Below are 10,996 nucleotides of genomic sequence, written 5' to 3' on the forward strand. Positions count from 1 at the left end.
TTCCTTTAAGAATTCAGTGTGAAAATAAAAAATAAAAATATGATAATGTTATAAGGAAATTTTATTAATAAATTTTTAAATTTTTTATATTAGGAATGGAGATTAACTTATAAGTAGTATGTAAATATATTTTTGTTTATAACTTTATAGAATATAAATCCTATTACGGATGCATATCTTTCTTAAAGTCTATATCAAAACATCGTATTCATATAATTGAATCTACAGTCAAATGATTATATGAGTTATAAAATGTTTCAATATTAAATTAATATGTGATATATTAAATTGTTTATGTAGTTTTCTTTTGAATACTAGCTTATTCTGTTGTTTTTTTGTTATTTTTGATGTGTTGTTTGTTTCTTTTACCATAATCTCACTTTATTGGTGAGATTAGATGAGAGATAAGTATTAAGTATTTATGGTGGAAAATGATAATATTGCAAAACATCTTTTGAATTGTTTAGTGGTTAAGTATAGTTCTTATAGATATAATTATTATTATGATTATTTTATTTTAAATAATTGTATTAATACTATATCTATAAGTTGTGACAAATTTGTTTTGTTTTATCAATTTTATAATATCTTATTTTATGAGTAATAAGATGCTAAAATTGAGATATTATAATTTCATAGTAACATACTTATCTTATTTCATAAAACGCTCTTTACATTATTGTAGAAATCTCACACACACGTGTGTATATATATATATATATATATATATATATATATATATATATATATATATATATATATATATATATATATATATATATATATATATATATATATATATATATATATATATATATTAGTTTATCTCTTTTCTACGTGATTTTACTCATTTCTTATTATCAAAATTTATTTGTCTCAATTGATATTTATCAGATATTTATACTCATATAATAACTCAAATATATATCAAAATTTAGACAACAAATCTCAATCACACATAATCATTTAATTAATCACATAAACTTAAAATTAACAAAATAGTCAATATCATCACATCTCAATTCCAAATAACATTGCAACTCGTCATATTTTCTCACAATTTCATTCACACAACTAAAATCAATCAATTTTCTCAAAATAGCTAACTTCTTTTATCATACTTGAACTTTTATCTCTACTAAGATCCACATATTCAAGCTCTTTATATCTTATATCTAAAGAAAACCACATCAATAATCTAAATGCATCCTAATGATTAGAGACAAAGAGAGATTTATCTAAACCTAACAAAAAGTCACATGAGAACATATTTCCCTCCTCGTACAAACAAATGTTTAAAATGATAAAAAAAATGAACATGTTAATTAGATATGATGGTTTCTATTTACTATATAATTAGGTGTATTTTGATCTTCAAATAAATTCTTAGATAAAGTACAGAAGAGAAGAAAAATATATTTTATAAAAAAAATAGTTTTAATAAAATGATGCTCAATTAGTTAATTTTTTTATTTATAGTTTAAACTTTATTATTAAAATAATCAAATTTTATATATAAATCAATTTTTAATTTTAAATACTTTTTAAAATTGTCCTTAAACTTGTAATTACATATTATAAAAACAACTTTAAAAAAATAAAAAAGATAAAATTAGTTGATAAATTAAAGATAGAAGTAAAAAATTAATTAATTATTGATAAAAGGCATACAAAATAGTTAAACAAAAATAAAAAGATAAAAATGTATTTTAAACATATAATATAAGAATAACTTTTAATAAAAGTTCAATTCAAAATCTCTAAATTTATAAATTACTTAAATCTTAATTAAACATTATTTAAATTTTAAATAAACATTGTTAAGTTAAAACATTATGTTTCATATATTATTTTATTGATACTAATAATACAATGAGAATTTAATCAAGCTAAACTATTAAATCTTACATTGATATTCCTCTAGGGTGGGAAACGACAACACAGGGATTTGGCGTATCACATGATTAACTTAGATCTTATCGTTTAACCTAACATATGCTTTGATGCCACGTCATCTCTCAAAATGCGAGCTTTGTACAAAAAATGGCCATAACAATCCACGTACGTGTCTGTCCCTGTCATCACCGTATGAGGAAGAGCCACAGTCTCTATAAATAAACTATCTCTTCCACCACTTTCTCAATCACTTTTTTCTTCATCTTCTCTTTGCAAGAAAATGGGTTCTGAAAGCAAGAGCTTCGACTTTTTCAAGGAGATCGGGTTGGCTTCCTCCAATATTGGCTCTTATGTTAATGGCCAATGGAAAGCCTCTGGTTCCTCTGTCACGTCTGTTAACCCTTCTAACAATCAGGTTCACTTTCTCATTATTTAGATGGTAGTTTTTGTTTGCTTTTATTCTTCAGCCTTTTTTTTTTCACTGTCGCGTGTTTGATGGTGATTTGAAAATAGACCATAGCTGAAGTGACTGAAGCTACTTTGCAAGATTATGAGGAGGGTTTGCAAGCTTGCAGTGAAGCAGCAAAGACATGGATGACGGTGATTTTTTTTTTTCATTTAAACAAAGTTGTTTACTTATGTATTTGGGGGGTGTATTAAGTTTTGTTTCAGTTACATGGTGGAGTTTCCAGCAAGTACGGAATTTACCTTATATTGGAAATGAATTGAGGATATTATTGTAATGTTGTTGCAGATTCCGGCACCAAAGAGGGGTGAGATTGTGAGACAGATTGGTGAAGCTTTGAGGGCCAAATTGGATCCTCTGGGTAGGCTGGTGTCTCTTGAGATGGGAAAGATTCTTGCAGAAGGAATTGGGGAAGTTCAGGTATCACAGTTATCTCTGTTCTGCAATATTTTGTGGCGTTTTTGTCAAGTTTTACAACTTAGAAATCAGAGTTTAGATTGTGTATGATACTCCAAACTTACGTAGAAATCAGAGTTTAGATTGTGTATGAGACTCCAAACTTCTTTAATGTCAACTAATGAAAAAGATAAGTAACGGTGTTCGGCTATGTCTGACCAGAACAGTCTGATGTATTCAGGGACATTCTAATTTATGTTGTTCTGATGAATTGATATGCCCTATAGCTTATTATCTAGCTATTCGTCTCGCAAATGTTATCAGAAATGGCAAACATTTGATACTTATTTTTAATTTTGTTTTCATGTGGTCTTCCCGAGCAGCTACACCCATCTAACTACATTTACATTTTTTTTCCTAATTGAGGGGTTTCTTAGAATATATCCTAATTTCTACGCCAAAATATTTTTTTTTATTTAGTTTTTAGTAGATTGCTTATGATAATTATTCACTTCATCTTCTTGGCTTATTCCCTATGTTGGTTTTTCCAAGTTGCTTTACTTTTGCGGTTGGCAGTTTCCCATAAATATTTGGTGTGCGAATAGGCAAGCGGCATTCAAAGCATTTTAGTGCCTTTCTTAACTATGCACAGAGCCAAATTAATCACTCACACCATATTAATGAGAAAATTACTATGTGAAAGATTCTTCATGTACCATTTTTATATGATGTACTTTGTGATCTTGCTACCCATTACAGGAAATTATTGATATGTGTGATTACGCTGTTGGGCTAAGCCGACAATTGAATGGATCAATAATACCATCTGAACGTAAGATTGTTGTGTACCTAAATTAATTGATCATCTTTTCTTTATAATCCTTTCTGGTTACATTGTTTAAAATAAGTTGTAGCTCAGGACTTTTGTTTTGATACTGATTTCTCGAGAAGAAATCCCAATTTTGATTTGTTGTTTTCTTCTACTTGTCTTTTAACAGGTCCAGATCACATGATGTTTGAGGTGCGTATTTGAAGTATAATTATTTTGCAAGTTTTTATGCCCATTTATAACTATAATAATTAGTAGGTGCGATGATATTAACAGAGACACATGATTTTACACCACAGGTATGGAACCCCCTAGGAATAGTTGGTGTAATCACCGCTTTCAACTTTCCATGCGCGGTTCTAGGTATGTTTTTTCTCAGTCTGTTTTAATGCACACGGCAACAAATTCCTTTGGATCTTGTATATCAGTTCAATGTTACATATAATCAGATTGAACGCGTTACTGCATTCATTCACTGTCCTTGTGGCAAGTATTTAAAGCTTCATCTGATTGTAAATCTGTTGTGTCCAGGAGTTATCTTTATTTCTAATCAACTGGATTGTTTGAGTGTGAACTATCTTTTTGATAAAAGGGCAATATCACCAATTAATTAACCTTCTTATTATCCAATTCATCTCCATTTTGGATCACTTTACAGTATATCTGTCCTTATATTGTGCATTTCCATTTGATGATATGTTTTAGCCTTTTCTTAATATTTAGCCGCCCCTGCTATAATTAAAAAAGTATTCAGATTAGGGATTGCAACATTGAATCTTTGTGTAAAACATGCTACCCTAGTGTTACCGACCCTACTTTAAATAAATAGATGGATGCTGACATATATGAGCGGTCAGCTTTCTTGAAGTTTTTCTATCTAATTATACAATCCATTTTCTATTCCCTGATTTTAAAGTTTTTAATTGTAATGAAAAGATTTTCATTTGTCTTGTGCCTCAGGATGGAATGCCCACTTTCTATCCTCTGAATTTTTAATATTTTTATTGTAATAAAAAACATGTTAATTTCCCTTGTGCCTCAGGATGGAATGCTTGCATTGCGTTGGTCTGTGGCAACTGTGTTGTGTGGTAAGTCTACCTTTCTATCTGTCTATATATTTTATGAGATTGCTGAACTGGCCATTTTATGTCAGATCATGATTGTTTTGTTAATATTTCATGAATTGTACTGTAATTTTCTTCTCTATTTTCTTGTCATAATTGACTCTTATAATTTGTCGGAATAATGGTATATGTAGAATTCCCGACAATTTTGCCTGGTTGTGTTTCACCATATGCTTTGAGACTTGAACATTCATAGGACCCTGTATTTCAGTTAAATTCTCAACTCTATTAATCCAATACTTCGGTTCTTGATGCATTACGGTTTAGCTGTATGTATTTCATTGGTACAAAATTAGAATGATTGGCCAGAAACAGGGATATGGTGAACATTTTCCTTGACTTTTAGGCTTTTGGGTAACTAAACATTTTGTTATGAAAATCCACCTCTTATCTCTAACCTAATTCATTTGTATTAAGGGAATATATCTTAGGTGGCAATGTTGTTGCTGAATGGGATTTTAAGATATAATATGCCCTTCAACTTCTCTCACTTCCAGTATTTTAATTTTCAAGTTGTGGAAAAACTCCCCATGACATCAATGCATGAAGCCTTTCCCTCCTAGTAGGTTAAGGCTTGATGGTGGTGGTTTTTATCGTTTTCATGAAATGGTAATGTTCAAGTGCTACATATTTTTATAACTGATAGATACCAATAAACGAGGTAAAATCGGAGACCATACTTGTATAAGATATGGGAAAGTTCCACCCAAGATCAGTGCAATATCAAATCCTGGAATAATAATTAGTTTTAGAAATTGCAGAAAGAAATACAACTTCTGGACAATTTAGGAGTGCCTAACTCTCTCAAGTCATAACTAATTTTCCCGATCCTGTTACTGCTCCGCTGAACTCCATCTATTCTCTTATGTCCCCACAATACTCAATGGTTATCAAACTCACAAGCCAACTTGTAAAATTCATGTGTTTACGATCATGGATCCAAGAAACAGGTTAATACGTTTGCAAACTTGTTTTTGGGAGATCCTGTGTGAACTTGAGAAAACTCATTCACATTCATGTAAAATTGCAAGTTCATTTGCAGTTCTGTGTGTACAGTTGGGCAGTTAAAAATAGCCCATAAATGATGCCTGGGTTTGAACATTTTTTGGTCTTTATTTATTTGGAACTGAGACCTACGGTACTATTCTACTTTTTTTTTTGTTGGGTTCTTAGATAAACTTTGGAGACACTAGGTCTAGGTCCTTATCAGGAGTTCAGTTGTCCTTGAGTTCTAATATATCTTCATAATGGCTGCTTGCTTATATCTATGGTTTGCCTACCCATTCAGCCCCATCCCCCAAAAAAATGTTCATATAATATACACAGACAAAGTCAGTAAAGAAAGTCTATCATAAAAGATCATCAAAATATCTTTGTTTTTGCCAGTTATGCAGATCTGTATGGATTTTGTATGTATATGTGTATTCACTTGTCAGATTATCGAGTGTTCAAATTTTTTTATTTGTTTTTTGTGTTATCTTAATATTTATGTTTTTCTGATTACCACATACATTAAAGGAAGGGTGCTCCAACGACTCCTTTGATAACTATTGCTGTGACAAAGCTTGTAGCTGAAGTTCTTGAGAAGAACAACTTACCCGGTGCAATTTTCACATCTTTCTGTGGAGGTGCTGACATTGGTCAGGCAATAGCAAAAGACACACGCATTCCCCTGGTTTCATTTACTGGAAGTACAAAGGTACTTTATGTACTTAGTAGTTGGGCATAATGTTTTAAACAGCCAAGCATAATTAAAGTAATTGAATAGGATGTATAAATTTCTGTTTGTGAGTCCAAAGATGTACATGTCACCTAAATGATGCTCAGTTTAGTTGCCCTTAGTACTCTAGTCTTATTGTAGTCTGTCTATGAACATATCTGATATCTAACATGCTAAATCATTACCCCTTTGGTGCAACTACTTCCATGTTTCATGTACTGTGTAATCATGTATGTTGCCCTTCCTCCCTATTAAATAACTAAAGTAGAAACTCTGAATTGTTAACTTTCTTCAGAATGAGTTGTAGATTACGATCTTATGGTGTTGAGTTCATAATGATGTTTTCCCTGTTATATAGGTTGGCTTGATGGTCCAGCAAACAGTGAATGAGAGATTTGGCAAGTGCTTGCTTGAATTAAGTGGAAACAATGCAATAATAGTCATGGATGATGCAGACATTAAATTGGCTGTTCGTTCTATTTTGTTTGCTGCTGTGGGTACTGCTGGTCAGCGGTGTACAACCTGCCGGAGACTGGTATTAGATTAGAACCAATTTAAAAGATTAAATTCATAATTGCAATGCAAGTCATGTGTGATTTTATAAGATATATCTATTTTCTAATTCAACTTCTTGTGCTGCAGTTTTTGCACGAGAGTATTTACACAAATGTACTAGAACAACTTGTTGGACTCTACAAACAAGTCAAGATAGGGAACCCCTTGGAGAAGGGGACTCTAGTTGGGCCATTGCATACTCGTACTTCCGTGGAAAACTTTCAGAAGGGTATTTCAGTCATAAAATCCCAGGCATGTTTCATGTTACTCTTTTCTAGTTGAGTTAAATATTAAGGTGATGTAACCTTCTTGTCTGTAATTATGCAAAGTAGGATATGCTATATAAAACAGATTGAATGCTTGTATTCTCTGTGGAGATAATGTACTTGATACTCTGAATCTCTGATTATCAGGGAGGGAAGATCTTAACAGGTGGATCTGTATTAGAGTCAGAAGGAAATTTTGTACAACCAACAATTGTTGAGATTTCTCCAGATGCTCCTGTAGTTAAAGAAGAATTGTTTGCTCCAGTTCTTTATGTCATGAAATTTCAGGTAGCGTATATTCTATATCTTCTTTCATTTTACTATTTCTTTTGGACTTTAGTTTTACGATTGAACTTCACTATTTTCTACTTAGACTCTGGAAGAAGCAATTGCCTTGAACAATTCTGTACCTCAAGGATTAAGTAGTTCAATCTTTACACAAAGACCTGGAACTATATTCAAATGGATCGGGTAAGTACTTATAAACTACTCTGCTGTAATTCTAACAAGGATTTAGTACTGGCTACAACAACTCTAAAGATAATTGATTTCACTTGTTCATGGATGTGAATATGGTGCAGGCCACGAGGTAGTGATTGTGGTATAGTGAATGCAAATATACCTACAAATGGAGCTGAGATTGGTGGTGCCTTTGGTGGGGAAAAGGCAACTGGTGGTGGTCGTGAAGCAGGAAGTGACTCATGGAAGCAATACATGCGTCGTTCTACATGGTAAGTTCTAGTTGAATTTATGATATTGCATTCCTTGGTTACAAGCTCTGTTAATGGTGAATATATCTTCTTCTTCATCTTCTTCTGTGCATATCCTTGACAGTACCATCAACTATGGAAGTGAACTGCCGTTGGCTCAGGGAATTAACTTTGGCTAGACAGCCACCCTTGTAACATGAGGATGAACAAATGCAATTTTGCAGCCAGAAGAGACAAGTTCTATCACACATGTTAGTCTGGTTGACTTTGGCTCAAAGTGTTGTTTGAACCTTGAACATGACAGCTTCAATGTATTAGACTTAAATAAATGGCAATTAAATCTTATTTCCAAATAAAGTATCTGACGTTTAAATATGAGCAAAGCAGATTTTGGTCTTTGAAAATATCACATTTTTGTATTTAATTTATGCAAATTTTTATTTTAGATTTTATAGTTAACAAAATGATGTCATTTGGGAGTGCACCACAGAGATTCAATGTCTGGTGAGGTAGAATTTATGAAGACAGAAAAACAATTATGAAGTTAAACACAAATCCCCTACTTTCTTTTTGTGTACTGATGTCTACTTTGATTTTGTTCTAACAGTTTTCTTAAGATTTAACATCAACCTTTTTCTTAAGATTCAACAATAACTTTCGTATTTGACCAAAATTTATGAGCAAAATATTTCCACATTTAAGAGTTTGGTAAGATTCACCCATAACTTACGTACAGGAATAAAATTAAATTTAAGATAATGATATTTGACTTCTGATTTTAACTCTGTTACGTAACTTTAAAATTAAGGATTTTGTATTCGCTTTCTCTTCATTTGTTTCAAAATTCATTTTAAACAAATTGATTTCTTTGTCTATTAATTTAATTTAATTTCTTCGCAAAATTTCTGTCTTTTAATTTAATTTCTTCGCATGGTATTAATTACTTCGCTAATATGCTATATTGAAATATGTTTTTCTATTATTTTTATTTAATTACTTTGCATGTTATTAATTAAATGGTGAAATGACTTTATTTAAATATGTTTCTCTAATAATTTAATTTAATTAGTTTGTATGCTATTAATTAATCACTTGGTCACTATTCTATATTTAAATATATTTGTCTATTAATTTAATTTAATTTGATTATTTTGTAAGTTATTATTTACTTGGTGAAATTACTATATTTAAATATATTTGTCCAATAATTTAATTTAAATTATATACGCATGGTGAATATGCAAATTTAATTTAATGTATTTTAGATAAACCTTTTTCACGTAAAATAACTCATTGGAAACCCAAACATTTTTGTTGAAATGTTTACACGCTTTCATTTTATTTATTATGAATGAAAGGGAGTAGAAACCATAAAATAAGTCTAACTTAGATAAATTTTATATTGATTGAAAGCATAAAATAAGTAGAGGCTCGCCTAATAGATTATTTACTTCACTGTGTTAATTATATCAAAATTACCATATTCTTGATTGGATTATTTTCTAAATTTTGCTTTATTCTTCTCAGTTTAATGTTGTTTCATGTATGTTAAAAGCTGAAATGAACATACTACTTTTAAAATATCTTCAATCAATTTGGATCTATTTTTTATATATTAGTGAAAATACATGTGTTTAATTTTTTTATGATAATAAAAAAAATAAAAAAAGACATTATTATTATAATTATAAAATTAAATATAAATAATTTTTATAATTTATTGCAATTAATTTTTATTTATTTTTTAAGTAATTTTATAATTAAAAAATATTAAATTAGAAAAAACAGTTACTTAAAAGATAAAATATTTGATTAATAATATAATTATTTTAATTAAAAAATTATTTAAAGCGTAAAATTAGAAACTAAATATGGATAAAAAAGATAAATCACTTTATGTATAAATATAGATAAATTGTTTAGGTTAACAAAAGTATAATTCTAACTATTTTTAATAATTGATATATGTTATTTTAGTCTTTTTTTTTATTTCATAATTTTAAAAAAATTAATAAAATGTTTTAGTCTTTTAAAATAATCTACAGATTATTTTTAAAAATCGTCATTATATAGTATCTCACTTCTATAACAATGAAAACTGGTGTTATAGAAAATTATTTGTAATGTGTTTCTCTTTCTGGTTTTTGCATATTAGGCCTTGTGCTTAGTGTTATCTCACGAGTACATATTAATTTTTTTTTATCTCAAATTTTATTTTCAATTTCACGTTTTATCTTTAATTCTATTACTTTATGTATCATTCTTATTCATTTCATTTTTTTTACTCTTCATCAGACATGTACATTGATTTTATAAATATGATACAAATTTTATTATAAATTAATTTTTTAATATTGAATTAAATTTAAAATTCATTATATTATAATCATTTAAAGTATATTCTACTCAAACAGTTCTTATTTTTTGAATGTTTTTATAAAAGAATTGCTTGCTAATTGTGTTTTCACTCTGTTCAAATTTGATAGATTTGTGGGATATAGAAAATTTTCATTCTAAGTTAATAAGAGAGATTTGAGGGTGATTATAATGAAAAGACATTTTTATCCCTAGTAATAATGTATGAAAATGCATAGAATCAGCTCTTCTGAGACGTGAAAAAAGTAGGTTACATACACTACTTATCGAATCCCATAGATGAGGGAATCCATTCAAACCGTATTAACATAACTTTTTAATTTTTTTAATTTTTAATTTTTTTAATTTTTAATTTTTAATTTTTTTAATGTGTTTTACTTGTTTTAATTTAATTAATAATATTTTATATATTAAAATATTAATTGATACTAAATTATATAAAAATATGACATTAATTAAACATTTATTAAATTTCAAATTAAAAAGCAAAATTTTAAAAAATATGTTAAAAAGGCGTTAAAATCTTAATCTGTTTTCAAAAAACGGTGAAGTATTAATTGAATTTCGAAAATAGGTTAAAATAAATTCCTTAATCAATTTTCAAAAATCTGTTTTTGAAAATGGTTGAACTCTTATTCTCGATTAAAGAATTTTTATT

The 10,996-nt window shown here is 28.9% G+C and overlaps 1 protein-coding gene across 1 annotated transcript; it reads left to right on the top strand.

The window, feature by feature from the left end:
- Positions 1–2,130: 2,130 nt before the first annotated feature.
- LOC108331606 (aldehyde dehydrogenase family 7 member A1) lies at positions 2,131–8,337 on the top strand. The gene is made up of 14 exons (XM_052876332.1): positions 2,131–2,311; positions 2,410–2,496; positions 2,651–2,782; positions 3,518–3,590; positions 3,757–3,779; positions 3,887–3,950; positions 4,630–4,675; positions 6,230–6,410; positions 6,790–6,966; positions 7,074–7,242; positions 7,404–7,540; positions 7,626–7,723; positions 7,834–7,983; positions 8,087–8,337. The coding sequence occupies exons 1-14, from the start codon at positions 2,177–2,179 to the stop codon at positions 8,139–8,141; spliced, it is 1,527 nt and encodes a 508-aa protein (XP_052732292.1). The 5' UTR covers positions 2,131–2,176; the 3' UTR covers positions 8,142–8,337.
- The last annotated feature ends 2,659 nt before the right edge of the window (positions 8,338–10,996 follow it).

Source organism: Vigna angularis, chromosome 4 (assembly GCF_016808095.1).
Source record: "Vigna angularis cultivar LongXiaoDou No.4 chromosome 4, ASM1680809v1, whole genome shotgun sequence".
Lineage (NCBI taxonomy): Eukaryota > Viridiplantae > Streptophyta > Magnoliopsida > Fabales > Fabaceae > Vigna > Vigna angularis.

What these genes read in the sequence shown, in the direction of transcription:
- LOC108331606 (XM_052876332.1), top strand. Translation starts at nt 2,177, where the DNA reads ATGGGTTCTGAAAGCAAGAGCTTCGACTTTTTCAAGGAGATCGGGTTG. An exon ending in AGTCATAAAATCCCAGGCAT is followed by an intron (nt 7,243 to 7,403) that starts GTTTCATGTTAC and finishes ATTATCAGGGAG; the next exon opens with GGAAGATCTTAACAGGTGGA. An exon ending in TACATGCGTCGTTCTACATG is followed by an intron (nt 7,984 to 8,086) that starts GTAAGTTCTAGT and finishes TATCCTTGACAG; the next exon opens with TACCATCAACTATGGAAGTG.